Source organism: Adelges cooleyi, unplaced genomic scaffold (genome assembly GCF_023614345.1).
Source record: "Adelges cooleyi isolate 19-005CV unplaced genomic scaffold, UGA_ACOO_1.1 ACOO_flye_CR_arks_rails_tigmint_CR_PRNA_247, whole genome shotgun sequence".
Lineage (NCBI taxonomy): Eukaryota > Metazoa > Arthropoda > Insecta > Hemiptera > Adelgidae > Adelges > Adelges cooleyi.
The window spans coordinates 6,216,670-6,236,240 of NW_026095912.1; the positions used below are offsets into that span (position 1 = coordinate 6,216,670).

Genomic DNA, 19,571 nt, shown 5'->3' on the forward strand with positions numbered 1-19,571 from the left:
TCAACATTGAATTACCCGATTAGGTGCATTTTCTTTTATTTGTACATTGGAAAACACAAGTTTTATTTAAAAAAAATTATATTTAAAAATTGTTGGCCGTTTTTCTCGATTATAAAGAGGTAAGAGTGAATTTTTTCAACTTTTGACTACCTTTTGGGAATGATATTTGAATTACAAACATAAAAAAATCGGTTTTATGGTTAAAATGTTGTCGTTGTTCTAGACATAAATTAGAACACATCAATCTCAAACCCGATACCTTTTTAGCTTTACGTGCATTGATACTGAACACACCTGCCAAGTAATAATTAAACATTAAAAAGTATTATTGAAAATTTGTTTTAGAAAGTCGCAGTTATCTAGTGGTTGTAAGCGTGGTTTTATCTTTAGAACTACGAGGTGTAGGCGCGTAGCGGAGTGAGATTAGGCGGCAGTGTATCAATGGGCAGACAACTGTCTAAGGGGAAGAAAGTGCCCTGCCCCTTTCTCTGGTGCCAACCTGTTTGATAGCGTTAGGTAGGAAGCCAGCTATAAGCCCAAAATTTTAAATCTAAACCGTTCTAGCCCCGATCAATGGAAATAACGGACGTTAAACGTAAGAGAGAGAATCTTAAAAACTATAAGCAATCTAAAAATAACCTAAAATCAAAGTTTAATTTCTTGGCATAAAAACCTAGTTTAATTACTTATTACATCGACTATACAGCGAGGAAACTCACCCCGGTCAAAAAATGTTTGGTCAGATTATGATAAGTAAGGAAATAAACTAACAAATTATGGAACAGCTGATTGTTCAATTTTAATATTTATGGTCTTGTTCCTAATAAAAAACCGAATATGGAACGTTTTAAATCTCAATCAGTATAAAACAGAATGCAGAGTACAAACTACAAGCATAAAGGTATGCATTACAAACAATTAGTCACAACTAATAAAAATAACATGTAATTAGTAAATTAACAAAAAAAAGTCGATCGTTAATCACAATTTTTATTTTTACAAATATTTATTTATAATAGTGATGCATTACTAATACAAATAAAAACATTAAAGCTCAATTTGTTTATTTTTATTTATGTTAATATGTTTATAGTAGAATATAGTTTTTAAAAACATTTTATAAAATAATCAAAATCATATTTTCACACAAGTATTTTAGATTTGAATTTTCTAGATATTAATATTTTTAAAGTAATGACATAAAAAAAAAGGATGGATTGATACACATAATCTTAATCGTAAGGCCGCTTAAGTAGTAAACAAGTACATAATATGCTATCGATACTAAGAAATTCACAAAATATACTACATTATGACTATTTTTTCAATTACTTAAACACACAACGATTTGAATCTATAGCATAGATATAGAAGCTTCTGAAAAAGTATTTTTTATTTATAAAAACATAAGTAAAATTATAAGTATCTCAATTTTAAGCAGAAGTAATGAGAATTAAAAACGATATCAAGAAGTTGTAACCAAAATAGTTGGTTATAAAAGTAAAAAAAAATATGTTAACTAAAACAGGCAACCAATTATAAAGATTTTAAATAGTTTATAATAATATATTCGATGCTTGTAAAAAAAAAATAGAGATCAATCTAAGAAGTCATTAAATTTGTTTAAATTGCTAAATACAAGTTTATACACATTTGTCAACTGTTAAAAATGAATATAAAAAAATAATCAATAATACATAAAGACTACACAGTTTTTGTTTATATTTATATTTTGTATGTTTACTTTAAAATTATTACTCACTTAATAGTTAACAATAATACACTTAAAAAGGTAGTGAATATGCACATAATATCATAGTTGATAAATAAAAAATAAAAATAAATTAAAGGTAGGTAGGTACATTTAACTCCATAAATTAACTCGATCAACAGCTACGAATTTAATTCTTCAGCTTTGGCTGATAATTACACACCAATTATTTCTTTTTAGAGATAGCGCTTCGATGACTGCTAACACGACCACAAAACAGACCGACCATAAATATCAGTCCCACAAATGTGAACAAGGTCAAAATCAAGTATTTTTTTGATGGAGATTTCTTAACTTGACCGTACAATTGTTGCAAGCTTTCAGGATATATCTATAGAAATAATTAATGTTTTTGAAGTGAAACTTGTTTATCGGGTTAAATTTTCAGAAACAGATATTTTATTAAACTGTGTTGTACGTAGTGTATAAAGCAATAAAATACAAGCAGTAGGTCCTAGATATGAATAAAAAAAATGATCACTAGTGATTGAAATTAGTATTGTTTAACAAATGCACAACAAAATCTGTTTAAACCCACACAACCTAAATTTAAAAGAAAGTAAAATGTTTGATAATTTAACTAACTATAACATGCAATTTTTTTATTTAGTCTACAAATTTTCTATTCCTCTTTTTTTGAAGTTCCACTTCTAACGTGCTTAGTGACCACCCTCACAAGTTTTTTTTTTAAGAAGAGAAATGATTAGCAAGTTATTAATAACTTCAAATCAAAATCTTACCACAGCGTCAGCATTTTTAAACATCTCCATTCGTTGCTGAAGCATTTCTTGACATTTAATTTGTAGCTTATTACTTTTGGACTGAGCGACAGCTTGAAGACATTGCAAATCTGGGGTAATGAAATATATATTTGTTAAAAATATAATTATTACTATTTATAAAATATAACAAATAGTTGTTTAAAAAACATACGTCTTCCTGCACCCTGTGGAATGTCTTCACAGAATTTTGCAATGTCCAAAAGACAAGCCCGTTGTAACAACGGATCAACATTTATATCTGCTTTTGATTCTTCTATTAAACCTGCTACTTCTAATCGACATGCACGGTTTTCAATCAATCCACGGTTTAACGCTTTCTTTAGACATTCTTCAACTTGTCCAGAATTTTCTAAACCTCCATTGACTTCATTTGTTTCTTCTATACGACAAATATGTTGAATCTACAACAAATAAAAAAATATAATAATAATAATTCAAATACCAAGTACTCCATTATATAATTTTATTTTATTATTATCAAATTATAAATACCAGTGTTATTACACTGAAATTTAAAATTTGTGTTAGAAATAGTATAATTTATAAAGACCTCATGTACGCAGAGACTTTTCAACAGTGGATTTAATTTATAATTCAGAGCTTCTTCTCGAAGAATGACAGATACTTGTTTTTCACATTCTGGTTTTAGTTTTCTTTGTCGAAATTTTTCCTACAATCAGTTTTAATTTTTTTTATTATCACTTAGATGGTTGTCCTAATAGTTGGCCAATTATAATATTTTACCTTCAAACAATGTACAACTCTTCCGTTGTACTCAGATTCAGGTCTTTGTTTAACTAGAATTTGGCTACAATACTTTGTGATATCTGCTTGACAGCTATGATGTAAAGCAGGGTCTAGCCTATAGTCATCGCTTTGTTCAATCATACGTTGCACTACAAGAGACTGACAAGGCTTTTCAAATGTAGAATCGTGTTTGAATTTCTAAAATCATAAATATTTATTAATTATAGAGAGAGACAAAATACAATTCATCTACAAATAGAAAAATACCTTCAAACAGCTTAATGCTTTTGAAGTATTTTCTCCTTTACAAAATAGTTGAAGCATTTTATGACATTTGGTCAATAATACATAATCTGATGAGCTATCAGTCAAATCTTGTCTCTGAATTAGGAAAATGACTCGATGACATTGTTCTGAGAGTAAACTTTTGTTCATTTCAAGACAGACTAAAATCTAAATTAGAAAAAAAATAAAGTTTTAGTACATTTTTAATTTTAATTTAAGATTTAAGAAAACAAACATAAACATGACTGTTATCAAAAGCTCTAGAATAAATATAAACAGTTTTTTAATGGTTTACACATTTTACATTTAAATAAATTATTTGTGATATTTTAACGTCCTTTCAAAATTAAAGTAAGCAGAGCTTGTGTGAGGTGGAGACGGTCAACATATGTTTCATAGTGTGTAGGAATCAAATCCAACATATTGGTATCAAATTTTGCAAATTATCTACTGCGTATCATACACACTCACAAAGTGTTCAAATGTTTATAAAAAAATAACTTAATATATTGATAGTTAATTGAAATTCATCAGTGACCTAAGCAAACCCACATTGTAAGGTTTAATATTAATAATTTTACCTGTGCTGAACCTGATTCTAGACCAGAACAATGCTTTGAAATGTCATCTTGGCATGCTGATTTTAAAACAGGATCTAACTCAATATATTCTCGTTGTTGTAACAATTGTGCTTTTAATTGTTGACGACATGGTTTGGTGACTTTGTGTTTAGAATCCGTTATGGTATCATTTCTAACAACTTCACTTAAACATGCCACTACCTAGAAAATATACAGCCAAAATTAAGCAAACCCATTCTTAATAGTACTACTCAATAAAATACAATTTTTTATTTTCTAAAAACATTTACTTCTGGTTTAGTTCGTGATTTTGGACAGAAACGAATAACATTTGATCGACATGCTTCTTTAAATGATAAAGTAAAACGGTAATCATTCATTGATATCAACTGATAATGTTCTACAGAAGCTCGACATTTCACTTCAGTTTTCATTTCTGGGTCGTTTTTGTTTTTAATTAAACAATCTATTACATCGTTTTTTGTACTATCATCCTTAGAAGAAAGCTCTCCCTAAAATTAAAATATATAAAATTAATAACTAACTTGAAGTACAATTTTTGCATTTATTATTTTTAAAAAATGAATACATACAAGGCAAAATTTTTGAATAAAAGGTTTGCAATGTAATCTGACAATAGGATTTAATTGAATGTCTTCAGCTTGTGCTTCAGTCCAACGACTTATTGATTCTTTACAATCCTTTGACATTTGATTACTTAAATAAAATAACATAGTAGTTTAAACTTTTAAACTTCTTATAATGATTGAATCATTATATACTTATTTAAGTTATCCTGTAGACAAAGCATTTCTTCTCCAGGCCCTGTTTTAACATGACAGAAATTCGGTAGATCTTTAATGCATGCCTCGGCAATTTCTGGATTCAAATCAACACTTATAGCTCGTTGAACCATTACTTTTCTTACTTGATCTTTACATTTCGGTTTCAGCTATACAACAAAATTAAATCTAAATGTAATGAACATTTTTCTTTTGAACTTAAAGTTGTGAAATATGACATAGTCATATGTCATAAATGGTACTAAATGTTTACAGAATCTATAAAAATAGTTAACTTTGTTAACAAGCATAAATACTAGTAAAATCACTATTTTTATGTTTAACATTTTTGAAAATAAATTATTTTTTTAGCTACATGAAGAAATTGGTTCAGTGGTTAAAAGATATTGTGGGACCAGACACAAAAAATTGATACATCATACATTATGATTTTTTGTTTACCTTATATTTAGCTCCAGTTGATGATAATATAAATGGTCGATAGTACTGAACAAGACATGGTAGAATGTATGTGCTCTCTTTTTGTTCTTTTAACCAATCACTTGTAACTTTACAAATTCGTGATGCGTCAGAAAAACAGGCTTGATATAACGCTGGATCCAATGAATAATCACGGTTAATGAAGTATTGAACTTGCATCAATGCATTTTTACATTCATCCTGCACTGATCCCACATATAACTTTTCCAACAAACATGTCATTACCCTAAACATTAAACAAATAATAAGAATATAATTATTAGTAAAACAAATTTATATAAAAAGTCTTTGTAAACCTTTTTTTATTTATTACTTTAAATTACCTATTATAACCAGGTGGTATATCCGAGCAGTACTTATCAACTTCAGACTGACATTTTTCTTGTAGAACAGGGTCAACTCTCCAATCTTCGCCAATATTTGTGATGCGCATTAACTTCTGTAACTGGTTAAATAATTAAAAATAATATTAATAATTGGCTAAAAACTTAATAAAATAAGTATAGAATAATTATAATTATTTACAGCTTTTTGACAAGATTTTCCTATACGGTTTTTTTGACGAGAAGGATTAGAATGTTCCATTAAACAATGAATAGTCTGTCGGCCAATCTCATTCCTTTGACAATAGTTTTCGATATCGTTTGAACACATTGACACTACTTCAGGTGATAACTGGTAATTTTGAAGTAATAGTTTACGATGTTCCATTAATTCAAATTGGCAATCAGATGATACTTTACTTCCTAAAATATTCAAATTAATTAGGAAGTTAATGTTCATACATTTCAATTGATAGATTTACCATTATGAATTGCATTTTCCAAGCATAATAGAAGTTGTGCTAATCGAACATCTTTATCATCAGATACAAGTCTTCGACAATGATAAGTACGAATATCTTCCCGGCATGCTCTTGTTAATCCTTTGCTTACTCTTATATTACCAGCTATTAGTTTTTCTCTTCTCCATAGTTGAGTTTGGCACTATAATATACATTAAGAGAATAATTATTAAAAATAATTCTAATTATTAATTAATTATATTGAATGTTAAATTACCGATTGCGACATTTGTCCACTACCAATATGCCTTGAAAGGCAATTGTAAACAAGACCATTTCCTGCTGGTAAATCAGCACACAACTTTTCCTTATCTTTTAAGCAAGCCAAATGTAAAGAATGATCAAATTTTATATTATCTGCTTGCCATTCAGATAGTTTATAAACCAATGGAAGACACTGATGTGAAGAAAGTTTGTCTATGTTGGATTGAAGACACTCCAGCACACGCCCACGATATAATGTCTATACACATAAAATATTACATATAATTATTATTCGACATAAAAAAAATCAGAGTAGTAAAAAAAAAATAATAATAATCGTATGGCGTATTTGACCGGGAAGGCTATAGCTAACTTATGCCAGTTCGATCGCCTGAGGACGCATGGCATTTCTACCATGCTTATCGGGGGTTGATGGTGTGGGTCGCCACTAAAAATCCAGGTGGTCACCCATCCGGGTTCAAGCAGCAACGGCCACAGCTTAACCTCAAGTGCCATGCGGCAGCTGAGGTGTCCACTGCGCCACACCGCCCCAATATAAAGAGTAGTGTAATTTAAGTAAACTTACGTTTGTTGGTGCATTAAAACAATGGTATTTTTTTATATCATCTTGGCAAACATTTGAAAAATTAGTAATGAGTCTAAAGTCGGAAAATGCTATATTTTCTATGCGTAATATCAAATGCAAGCACTCTTCATTTCCAATAATATTTTGTTTCTTATCAACTATGCAACCAAACCAATTTTTATCTCGTTCACAGTTAAGCTTTTCAATGTCGTATCGGCATTTTGGTTTTAAAATAGCTCTTAAATTATCTTTTAACATGAACTTTTTTAAGTGAACCCATATCGCCTGTGGACAACTGCCTGTAAATTCTGAATCCTGTTAAACACAATAATAAAAAGATTATATAATAAATAATTTAAAAAAGTTAAGAAGATTTTAAGTTAAATCACTGCGTGTAAAAATATTTCAACTTTGATTAGCAATAAAATAATAATTAATCAAAGATTGAAAATTACTATGTTTATACAAAGCAATTAAACGTTTTAAAACTTAATAAAATTTTTAATATTTCTTAACGGTTTAAAATTTTTAAGCTACATAGTGCAAATGTTATATCTTTTAAAACAGTTGAATGGTTTAAAACCCATTTTTATGCCAATTATGATCTAATGTAAGAAATTTAAGGAATCTTTTAATTTTAAAAGTTAAAGCTACTAGAGCTTTAGCAATTACCATTATGCTAGTACAGAAATATACAGTGCACGAGACGCTGCAGCGGTCAAAGTGATGTCTTCATTAACTTGTCTTTTTATATATATATAAAATGCTTTTACAGGTTTTAATTTCAGAAATAAATATGGAACAAATGCACTTTACCTTTTTTTTTTATGCCATATTATAGTGTTTTTTACGCTGATTATGAATCTGAAGTCAGAATTAGGTGGACTCTTCTAGTTCAAAAGTTACAGCGACTTAGACTTTAAGAATATTGTTAAGCGACTGCGGCACAGCGCCCACAGCCCTCCGTGATGCAGGCTCTGAAAGCCATGTGACATGTCCAAAAAAAAAAAGACCACGAAGGACAAGGGCATAGTTGCTTCGGTCGCTATTCATTGCCTCCAGCCGATCGCCTACTATTATATGGGGACTTCAAAGTTTAAGTAGCTGTAACTTATAAACCAGAGGAGTCCGCCTAATTCCGACCTCAAAATCAACGAAAAACACTATTATATGGCAAACAAAAAATCGCAAAGAAAAAGATAGCTGGTAAAGTGCATTTATTCCATAATTTATACAAATTTTTCTTAGAATATTTTTATTATTTATCTGTACTTCTACTTTAACCAAAAACCGATAATCACCACAACGCACTGCTAGAGGTTTGTGGAGACACGGAATACCGTGGCTGTCTTGGGTATTCACTTCAAATTCGAAATTAGCAAAAAAAAGTAAAGTAAATTTGTTCCTAAAATACAATATATAAACATAAAATGCATCTAATAATTTCAAGTCAATGTTATAATACATATTAAAAGAAGTGCACGTCATTGCTTACCTCATAGAGTTGAATGCACTCCAAGATATCGAGTTCTGACACAGCAACGCCACCAGTGTTCGAGCACCTTAACTTTAAGTCATCGGCACAAGATGGTTCAGCCAACAACGAGTTGATAGCCAAGGCATTTTGGCCGTACAATAATATCAATATGTATAATGCAATTCCAGTGTGATAAATAAATACCATTCTAAATAATACTTGTTTTTTTTTATTCTATACCTACTAAATTAGAACGACAATGGAAATGCGAACGCCCTCAAAAGCGTCATACTACTAGCGTCACTAAAATATCTTCATAAACTAATCTTTTGTCTGTATACAAATTAATAAATTTTAGTGAATAAAAATTAGTATTAATTTTTTTATTATTCTACTAATCGAACACTCTTATCTATAATTGGCCGGTACGAGTTATGTTATGTCATTAATCATAACCACGAAGAAACAAACAATAGAGCATTTATAATAATGTGATCGAGAGATAAATCTCTCCACAGTACCATATTGTCATACCAAGGTAACCTCATGTTTTTTCAATGTGATAGTATGGCGATGGAGGTAGAATTATAAAAAAAGTAAAGAGAGGTATGTCTGCAACATGCAAAGATCACAAAATGGCTACCGATATTTTGGCCGGCCGTGTATTTCTTAGGGAAAATACTAGAAGTTATGCTATGAAAATGTTTAACAAAAGTTTCTGACATACCTCTTGTTTTTTGGTTATGGAAAAATTGAGAAACCGCCATCAGCTGTAATCTAGGATGCTACATTCCCGCCAAATATCATGACAAACAAAAGTGATAAAAATTGTGTGTAAAACACAGTAGGCTTGGCAAATTATGTAAATTTGGCGTCAATTCGCTGTCATTATAGTTAAAAATTGTTTTAGTTTTAAAATTGCTGAATATTATTATTACACCAGTCTTCTGTAAGTACAATTTATGTAATGGAAATAAGCATTTATGTTTTTGCTAATATCACTGTCATGGTCCCCTTTGAATTCTTGAAAGAACTTATAAATGGATCAAAAATTCACTTCTAAAATATCATAACTGAAAAATATATTCCTCATTAAATTAAAATATATATGTTTTAATAGTGCTGATTGATATTTAACATTAAATTTACTACAATTAAAACATTAATGTATAGTTTGGTCAATAAATTTTAACAGTATTCAGTTGCAGTATTATTATAATATACATATGTATTTTTGTAATTCATTAACTCACTGGTTTTATTCAGTTTTAATTCAGAAGCAGAAAACAAGAAACATGAATTTTACACCTAGTAGAAAAACTTTAGCAATTGAAAAAGCTGAAGAACTCTCGTCATCTTCCAACAATTTACAACTTTATCGAGAAATACCTGATCATAGTTTGAATTTAGATGAGTTTGAAGAATGGGCAATTGAAAGATTAAAAGGTACAAACTTATATAAAGAAATCACAGTACTTTTTGAATTCCTAAATTACGTTTGATTTTTAGTTTTACAGATTTTGGAACAATTGTGTTTAAAAGGTACTACAAATAGTTATGAAGAATTTACAAAATCAGTAGTTCAAGAAGTTAAAAAAGAAGGTTTAAAACATATGTATAAGTTGGTATGATGTTATTTATCATATATTAACTAATAATGTATTCTTAAAATATGGTAATTCTATTAACTATTTTATAACCTTGTATATAATATTTATATTTAGATCAGTGGCCACCGTTCTAAAGATCCAGTAGAAAATGCTGAAATAAAAAAAAGAGATTTATGTTCACATTTTATTCTAAGGCTTATATATTGTAAAAGTGATGAGTTACGCAAATGGTTTGTAAATAGAGAAGTAGAGCTATTTAAATTACGGTGGTCTTTTTTATCAAAGAGCGAAAAATTAACATTTTTATCAACTAATGACACCAATTACTCAGCAGTAAGTTAAATTTCATATTTCAATATTTTTTTAAATATACTTTTTAATTATTCTGTAATGGAAAATGTTTTGTTGTGTGTAAAAAAATTATATTTATATATTTTAGGTTAATGAAGAGGAATACAAATTAATGATTGAAAATATGAGCTCATTCACTACCTCAAGTAGTAATAATGACTATTTTAAAGTTCGTTGGACACAAGTATTGGATTTGATACGTAATAGAAAAGTATTTCTTCATAATGGATTTGCTTATGTCATTCAAACTGATGTAATATCTGGTATCTGTCAAACATATAGATCGGAACTGTCTCAAGAATTAATTGTAAGATTTATTTTTTTATCATTAATTATTAATAATTGCGCACATTTTTAATTTAAACTTGAATATTAATTGCCTTAAAATTTTAGAAATGTTTCCAAAAATTTAGTATAATTAGTGAAGATGAAAGGTTTGGCGCATTCATTAAGTACTTACATCAGTCATACATGGGCAAAAATTACTCAGTATCTGAAAACATGTCTTCACTGTCTATCAACAACATAGATCATGTGAGTTAATTTAAAATAAAATATAGAAATTACCCTTAGCTTTGTTGCAAAGCTTACAAGGTATTAATTTTACTATAATTTTCTTATATATTAAAAAAAAATGATTGTTTTTTTTTTTTGCTATGGACATAAAATATTTATTGTCTTATTCATATGTTTTTTTAATACAGGCATCAAAAGATTCTTTCCCTCTTTGCATGAAACGTTTGCATGTTGTTTTAAGAACTGACCATCATCTAAAACATCAAGCTCGTCAGCAATACGGTTTATTCTTAAAAGGAGCCGGATTACCTTTAGAGCAAGCATTAGTATTTTGGAGATCAGAGTTTACCAAAAAAATAGATACAGATAAGGTATGAATAATGAAAAAAAATTAATATGACAACATTAATATTTAAAAAGCCAGTACAGTGGGATCAGGTTATAATGGTTAACTGAGCATATTCAAGTGCCCCCCCCCCATATTAGGAGGGGTTACAAGTCTTCAAAAAGTATTATTAACTGAATGGGATGAAATCACTTTCAGATAAATTCTTTGCTGCAAATCTTTTATGGTAGTAAAGCAAAATATATTGATAAAATCACATAATAATGTGCTTAAAATTGAAATTTTAGTATTAGGGTGGATACGTTTTAGGTTATACATCTGTTGCCGTAATTTATTGCCGTTGTTATCATACATTGTAATGAACAATAAAGTGAAAATATTTTTAAATACCTGTTGACTATTTGACTGTTGATTCACTCACACACGGCCTAGAAGTTTACTATAGTCAAAGTATAATTTTCTTCTTTATTTTTAGTTCTTTCTTTAATAATAGTAACATTTGACTACAGATTTTTAAGAAAATCATATATGTTATAATCTTACTACAGATCTACCTTTAGTCTAATTTTCGACCTATTCCTAATACTTCGTATGAAAAAGAGAAGTGAAAAAAAAGTTTCCACCCCTTATGTTTTTTATTTCTCAATGTTTATCAATATGACTTAATTTTAAGAATACTTCATATAAATTTAGAACTAATTTGAGTATTTTTAAAAAAGTTATAGAGCACTGTAATTTTATGTTGAAAAATGTAAATTTGTTTGATGTTTTTTTATATTCTGAAGGGGAAGGTGTGATTTTTTAAAATTGTTGTCCAATACAGCACCTTTCAGATACAATATCTGATCTATAAAGTTACTTTATGAAAAAATCTGTTCAGAGGCTTAGATGATATCAGGGGTCCAGACACAAAAATAAAACACATCATTGTGTTTTATTGTTTCACAACAACAACTTGTCAACTATGCATTGAAGCTAATTATAATAGTTTGTAATATTATGTTGAACACTTTAGTTTGATAAACAATACAGCTACAACATACGACATAACTATGGTAAAGAAGGCAAAAAAACAAACTATACTCCTTACAGTTGCATGAAAATTATCATGAGTTCAGTGGGAATGGACGAATACCACGGATGTCCATATAAACACACTAATAGTCAGGCACTAAAACAACTACTCGAATCTTCAAATATTTCGCCTCAAAGTAAGTTTATACCATAATTTTTGTGTGATGATTTATAAAAAATTTAAAGTTTATTATAATTATAAATAAATAAATATGATTTGTAAAGGTGTACAAGATATTTTAAATCTTTCACAAAGTGGTCATTACCAAATTGCTTGTACAAAATACTTTGAAGCCAAAAATGGTGCATCACCCTCTTCTACAGCTATTAACCATCCTAATCAGTTCTTCGAAGAAAGTCAAAAAATAAAAGGCTACTGCGATGATAGCTCCAACTTCAATAGCTGTAAGTTAATTTCAATTATTATTGTTGTTAATCCTTATTTTTATAAATGTTTTTATTTTCTAGCTAAAATGAATACATCGATAGCCGACGATATTAATAATACAGACTTTGATCAGTCAATAGTTAGTTGCATTGAAAATATGGACTATAATTAAAATTTAATATTAAGTTTTTTAAATTTTAACTCATTCATATTCTTGCTTTAAAAATAAAAATATTATTTTAAAATATACTTTTTTTACAGTTTTATTTAGGTTTATTAATTAAATTTATTTAAATTGAATTGTCTAATGTTTAATGTAGTTTGTACAATTATTTATTACTTATCGTCACAGTGCTTATGATTTTTTTTTTTTTTATGTCATTAAACTATTTTCAAATAGATTCAATCATTTAATTTGCACCTAAAAAATTGTTTAAAACCGAGCTCAAAAAAAAAAAATTATCACAGTAGAGTTGAGAGCTTAGTAGGATCTTGGCGGTTAAAGGTCTCTAAGAATTATTATGAATGAGAAAATTAAATTTATTTAAAAAAGGCTTCATGATGCAAACCTGCATGGTGCTCTATTCTACTTAATCAATTCTATCACAGGGAAATTAAAAATACTTTTTTTTTTAAATCATTAAATTTAGTTTGATAAGTTACAACCTATCAATAAAACTAAAAATAATACAGGTACCTTGCAATATTGTATTTATAATTGTGTTATTACTGAACTGATCATATTGATTTTAATGTGTTATTTAAACTTTTAGCCTGATAAAGTACTTATCATATGATGTACCATTTTTTATCTATAGACTCTCTCATGCGAAAATTAGTATACACAGTACTAACCAATATTTTAAATATTCGGTACAACATTATTATATTTCAAAAATTAAAAAAACTTCCGGACCGAATTTTATTATTCTGAGAAATTATCTGAAATAAGAAATTCAATATTTTCTTATTTGGACGACGACAGAATGTTGCTACCCATTAAAAAAGATGTAATACTCGGTTTGGGTTATTTTGTAAAAATAAACATGTATATGAAACGAAATGAGATTAAGAGAAAAAAAAATTGCTAGCTTTATTGTCCAGAAACGCACTTGAACATCGAACCAGACTTACAAGTTATTTTACTAAAATTAATATCGGACTGCATAAACCTAGTATTATTATGTTTTAAAATAACATTTAAGTTGGATTTTGAAAATGCTGAATAACTACTTAGGTACTTACTATTGACTTCTAAAAAAAGATTTTAGGGTCACTAGGTATGTAAGCTATCTGTATTTATAGTTTTGCTCCCGCCTCCCGTTCCCCTATACTCTGTTCGGAATAAGAACAGAGTATAGGTAACTATCGGTGATCACCATTCTAAACCAGTCTAATCTAACCTAACCAATTGAGCAAGCGTGTAATAATGATAGATGTATAACCTACATATACATATATTATATCTACCTACTCACGTCGAAACTAGAAACTAATCTAAATTTCTAAAATACTCATTAGTTGATAATAATCAAGATCTCAATCACTTCGGTATTAAACAACGAACATAAAATACAGTTATATGGAGAAACTATTTCATTTTTATACATTATACGTATACGGTATACTTGGTATGCGTTTACACTAACTAACTAAACTACTAGTGAAATTGCCTCGCGCTGAAACTTTTACTTTCATTTGTTCTGACAATGACGTATAAAATAATTATTACGGAAATAAACAAATTAACATTGTGCATTACATAAACAAATTAACATTGTTTTGCATAATTAGTCTATACTACACATTATGTTTCATGTTTTTTTCATTGTGACAGAAAACAAAAATAAATCTATATCTTCAATAACAACTTTCAATTTTAGTTCGCTTTAAACTATATAGTGGTGTGCGAACAATGATGAACTGAATGAAGTGTTACATTTTTATTTTTATTGTTTATTTTATTCCATTTTTAAAAATACAATTTCGTAAAGTGTCTTGAATAAATTACTCTCTTTCACTATTTTAAATAAAAAAGCCGATAAGCGTATATTTGAATTGAGTTATTCAATTTGTGATAAATTATTCAAAATTTGAATAATCGCACGCCCTTATTGTAAACCTTTTTATTAGTTGCATGTAGACTTATTGTAACAATACAGACATTATCGACCTTAAACATTAAACGCAGAAATTAATATCGCTTAATATTAAGTAAAAAATTAATATTAATTATTTATCAGAAATAAATTAACTTTTTCGTTTTAAAATTGATTTGGACTTGATGCGCGTAACGTGTTTATTACGAATGTGTTTCTATGGTATTTTGCATATAGTCAAACAAAATGAGAAATAGGTGAATTACCTGTTTTTTATTAATTATTTTACTCGTTTGAGATAATGTCTAATTCCGAAGATAATCTGTCAATTGATGATTGTTCCCGAATAGAACACGAGCAAATCATATTCGAAGGTAATTCAAAGAAAAAGCGGCCTATCATATTTCCGCAAGAAGAAATGCCACCAGAGCCTATACCTTCCACGTCGGAAGGATTATCCTGGAAATCCTGGAAATGTACGCAAAATAATTTTAAAGAATTGAGTCCAGGCTGTGTAAGGTAAGCAATAATTACGACGCGCTTGTTTAACTGTTAAACCGAACTTAATCACCGAGCACACATTTAAATCTCTTAAGTATAGTGTACTTGATCATAGTAAAATGCAAATTAATATTGAGGCGGATAGGGCTATATAATCGTAATGTCTGCTTTGTCTAATCCGACTCTGCTGTGTTGAAATAGCCTATAGGTGGTAATATTTTGTAGTATGTTTGACATGCAGTAACATGATTTTCGTGAGAAACTGTGTTATGAATTATAACACACCGGCACCGTCAGAGCAACTTTTATCGAAGCTCCCTTGTACGACGTTTAAAATACTATGGAAAATCGACGAAAACCACAAATCGTTCACGCAGCTAAAGAGAGTACACAAGTGCAAAAATAAAAAATACAAAATCAATCTCTGTAAAAAAGACGACGATAGTGATAATAATTCGAATGAAGATATGACAGCAGCTGTTCCCAATCATTCACTAGAAATTGACACAAGTCGACAAACCTAAGTAAAATATATACATGTGTTACCTAATTTGCAACCTGATGGTACCTTATATGGAACATTTTGCATTGATTTAGTGTTTGAGTTAATCCAATTTATCACATTAATATCTTAACTGCTTAATTGGTAACTTTATGTAGGTCACCCCTTATGGCTTATCTATTAATAACGAAGAAAATATCTTAAAAACTATAACGGCCGATATTGAAGTTTTAACATAGACAAGTTGACAAAGTCAAAACTAGGAAAATTTATTGTATCATAAATTTTTTACAAATAACTTGACCGCATTGTCCTGGCTTTTTATTTGTTTGATAACTCGAGTGTACGAATTAAATGTTAAAACTGGGTTGATTTTTAGATAATACACAACGATAATAAATAATTATTCTGACATTCCAAGTGGCATAACCAGTGTAGGTGTATAAGTGCACAGGTAAAGTTTTGAGATATTTTCTATAAAAGGCTAGTAAAAGGTAGTATCACATTAGCATAGAACCTAATCTAACCCTACCCAATGTCTAGCCTATTTTTCAAGTACGTAGCTAGCAGCTAAGCTATTATATTAGCCGCATACTGAATGACTCTTAAAACAATGAACCTAAACTTTTTCAGGAGCCAAACAAACGGTCGAAAATTAGAAAAGTGTATCAACGTGAAGAGCAGTTGGGTGGCATCGAAAACTCATCAATTGATTTTAGTGGCGGTGTCAGAAAGTTAAATTTACTTAAAAGGCAAATTATCAAGAAGCAACGAAAAAAGAGTTGTGTTTTGAAGATAAAAAAATTAACGAAAAAGCAAAAAAATAGCCGTTTTTGACCGACTTAAAATTGTTATGCTATTAGATGATAACGGACTGTTCAGCGTTCTTTAACGATCCGAAATTTTGTTTTTTTAACTTAAAATTAGTCACGCTTTAACTTAAAAATGCTCAAAAAAGTTTTAAATTTGTGTTTAGAGAATTCTTTAGTAATTTAGTATTCTTTATTTTTTCATTTCTAAAATCCTGCCAATTTACTGTAAAATAAGAAAATATTAAAAACTTTTTTTCCAGAACACGTAAAAAATTTAAATATCATTTTAGCTCAAGAATTGTCTATTTTTTAATTTGAACATTTATTGTACATTGAGGTACAAGGAGAAAAATACTATATTTCATAGGCGGAGATTGGGGGGTGCTTGCAAAATTATCAATAGCCCTCCCAATTATTTGATCACTCATCAAAGTAATAAATTCCTTAATTAATGGAGTAAAAATTAAAATTATTAATAAGAATAAATTATGAAAATTATTTCAGTTCCAAAAAGGCAAAACATTATAACAATGTTTTTGATAATGTTATCATTTCTTTTTAATTCAAGTGCTAAATAAAGTTATACATTTTTCAGAAAACGCAATCAATATTGATAAAATTCAAAAGGCTTTAACCCAAAATGTATTTCCCAGCTTATTTAAATTATTTCAAGTCGCCTTGTCTTTGCCAATTAGTTCAGCTACGTGCGAACGCAGCTTTTCAGCTATGCGCAAAATTAAGACATGGTAACGTACTAGTATGTTGCAAGACAGGTTTAATAATTCATCCATATTGTACATTGAAAACGATTTAAATATTGATGTAGAAAAAATAATTGATACATTTGGATCTAAGAATACATTGCCTTAAAATAATATGTATTTACTTAAATAATATACAAATATTATATTATAATTATTATGATTTTTGTTTATACATTTGTAATGTTATATAGTATTATATATTAATAATTTAGGAGTGTAAATCCCTTGCGGGTCATTTTAGGTAGACAAATGCTAGCCCCCCCAAAAAATTAATGAAATCTCATTGTATTGAGATGCTATTATGCTATTGTAACGGACCTACTTGTCTAGCTGGCTAGACTAGGCAAAGTGGCCGTCGATAAGGCTAAAATAGACGGATTCTCGCGGGAAAACGGTTGGCTAGACCGCTGTCTACGTCTAATTGGCCTTAAAGTCTCCCTTATTAACCTAATATATTGCCCGAGGAGCTAGAACGGGCGGTCACACTGTTAAATAATCTAACTCTCAGCTGCAGGCTACAAGATGTTTTATTCTAAATTAGGGTTGCTAAATAAAATACAAAATTATACAATATATATATATACAGGGTGATCCAACTAACGTAAGACACTCATTTTCTCTGAAAGTATGAATATTTTGCGAATTTTTTTTTCCCTAAAATTTAAGGTACATATTTAAGTAGATTTTTCAATATTTAGAAAAATTTTATCTTCAACCCTTATACGTTAAAGAAGTACGAACCTCGTTTTTTCAAATGGGAACATATGTTTTAAATTCCATAAATATAAAGATAAAAAATCTAAAAAAATGTTAGCGTTTCAATTTTCAATTTTCATCTATTTGTTCCCTGTTTATGACTTTGTAAAGATTTGAATTTTTTTCTATATTTCTTAATAATTTTATTCGATTTGACAAAGACAAGTAGTTTTATTATGACGGCCATCACATCAAATATAATAATAATTTGATGTTAACGCATTCCGTATCATAATCAGATATAATAAATAACCACACATTATTAGACGAAAGGTAGACTGTTACGGATAACGGACTTTACACTTTACACATCTCGGATAGCAATCTAGTATCTAAACTATGCATCAGTTACCACGGAATAATCGAGTGACCAGTAACTATAATATATTTTATTATTTGTACAAAATCGCATTTTATTTATTATTTGTACATAACCACTATCGCTAACAAATTTTGACTTCACAGTTCACACGTTTTCCATTTGTGAAATGAGAAATTACAAACTTAATTAAAAAATGTTAGTAAATTTAAATTTTACTTTATAGTAAATATGATAGCATGCTTATTGTAGTTATGTCATAACTCGTTATTTTATAATTTTTTAAATATATCAATTGATAATATTTGCTCTCGACTTTATTTTGACGTTACATTCTTGGACACACCATTAATTTAATAGGTAAGTGTATTAAAGTTTAATAGATAATTTAATACAATACTAATTCAATTAGCTTTTTTTTTAGGTTGAATGCTTTTTCCGAAAATCTTTTATCATTTAAAAATCAATGTTATCATGTCAGAAATATCTATGGCGTTGGGAATAGGCTATACCAATTACTATGGAAATGTCTTTTCAATTGGACCCAAGACTGAAGACCTTACAATTTTATATCAAGGTGTAAATTATAAATATAAAGCATTAATTTAATAGGTAAGTTTATTAGAGTTTAATGGGTAATTTAATACAATACGATTTCAATTAGCTTTTTTAATTTAGGTTGAATGCTTTTTTACTGAAAATATTTCATCTTTTAAAAACCAATGTTATCATGTCAGAAAAATCAATGGCGTTGAGATTAGGCTATACCAATTACTATGGAAATGTCTTTTCAATTGGACCCAAGACCTTACAATTATATATCAAGGTGTAAATTATAAGTATAAAACATTTATTTCTAATGTGACATTTTTTGATGTGAATGTATAATATCATCACTAAGCAATTTGAATGAAAAGTGTGTTGTGTTGTGTTAGCTTAAAATAATTATTAATGCATGTATTTGTGTATGTGG

The 19,571-nt window shown here is 28.7% G+C and overlaps 2 protein-coding genes across 2 annotated transcripts; one reads left to right on the plus strand and one right to left on the minus strand.

Annotated features, from left to right (window-relative positions):
• Positions 1-1,098: 1,098 nt before the first annotated feature.
• LOC126836574 (Golgi apparatus protein 1) lies at positions 1,099-9,039 on the minus strand. Its single transcript, XM_050570114.1, has 17 exons — positions 8,579-9,039; positions 7,084-7,398; positions 6,511-6,756; positions 6,255-6,435; positions 5,975-6,195; positions 5,773-5,894; positions 5,411-5,675; positions 4,949-5,118; positions 4,760-4,883; positions 4,457-4,678; positions 4,167-4,367; positions 3,568-3,753; positions 3,298-3,498; positions 3,104-3,223; positions 2,705-2,954; positions 2,512-2,621; positions 1,099-2,102 (listed from the first exon to the last, which is right to left on the minus strand). The coding sequence occupies exons 1-17, from the start codon at positions 8,765-8,767 to the stop codon at positions 1,938-1,940; spliced, it is 3,288 nt and encodes a 1,095-aa protein (XP_050426071.1). The 5' UTR covers positions 8,768-9,039; the 3' UTR covers positions 1,099-1,937.
• A 334-nt stretch (positions 9,040-9,373) lies between these two features.
• On the plus strand, positions 9,374-13,173 carry LOC126836575 (uncharacterized). Its single transcript, XM_050570115.1, has 10 exons — positions 9,374-9,509; positions 9,827-10,006; positions 10,070-10,185; positions 10,285-10,503; positions 10,610-10,828; positions 10,915-11,055; positions 11,226-11,408; positions 12,399-12,594; positions 12,683-12,862; positions 12,926-13,173. Exons 2-10 carry the CDS (start codon positions 9,856-9,858, stop codon positions 13,015-13,017), a joined length of 1,497 nt encoding a protein of 498 aa, XP_050426072.1. The 5' UTR covers positions 9,374-9,509; positions 9,827-9,855; the 3' UTR covers positions 13,018-13,173.
• The last annotated feature ends 6,398 nt before the right edge of the window (positions 13,174-19,571 follow it).

What these genes read in the sequence shown, in the direction of transcription:
- LOC126836575 (XM_050570115.1), top strand. Translation starts at nt 9,856, where the DNA reads ATGAATTTTACACCTAGTAGAAAAACTTTAGCAATTGAAAAAGCTGAA. An exon ending in TAAAACATATGTATAAGTTG is followed by an intron (nt 10,186 to 10,284) that starts GTATGATGTTAT and finishes ATTTATATTTAG; the next exon opens with ATCAGTGGCCACCGTTCTAA. An exon ending in AACTGTCTCAAGAATTAATT is followed by an intron (nt 10,829 to 10,914) that starts GTAAGATTTATT and finishes TTAAAATTTTAG; the next exon opens with AAATGTTTCCAAAAATTTAG.
- LOC126836574 (XM_050570114.1), bottom strand. Translation starts at nt 8,767, where the DNA reads ATGGTATTTATTTATCACACTGGAATTGCATTATACATATTGATATTA. An exon ending in TTATTCAAAAATTTTGCCTT is followed by an intron (nt 4,679 to 4,759) that starts GTATGTATTCAT and finishes TTTTAATTTTAG; the next exon opens with GGAGAGCTTTCTTCTAAGGA. An exon ending in TAGAATCAGGTTCAGCACAG is followed by an intron (nt 3,754 to 4,166) that starts GTAAAATTATTA and finishes TTTCTAATTTAG; the next exon opens with ATTTTAGTCTGTCTTGAAAT.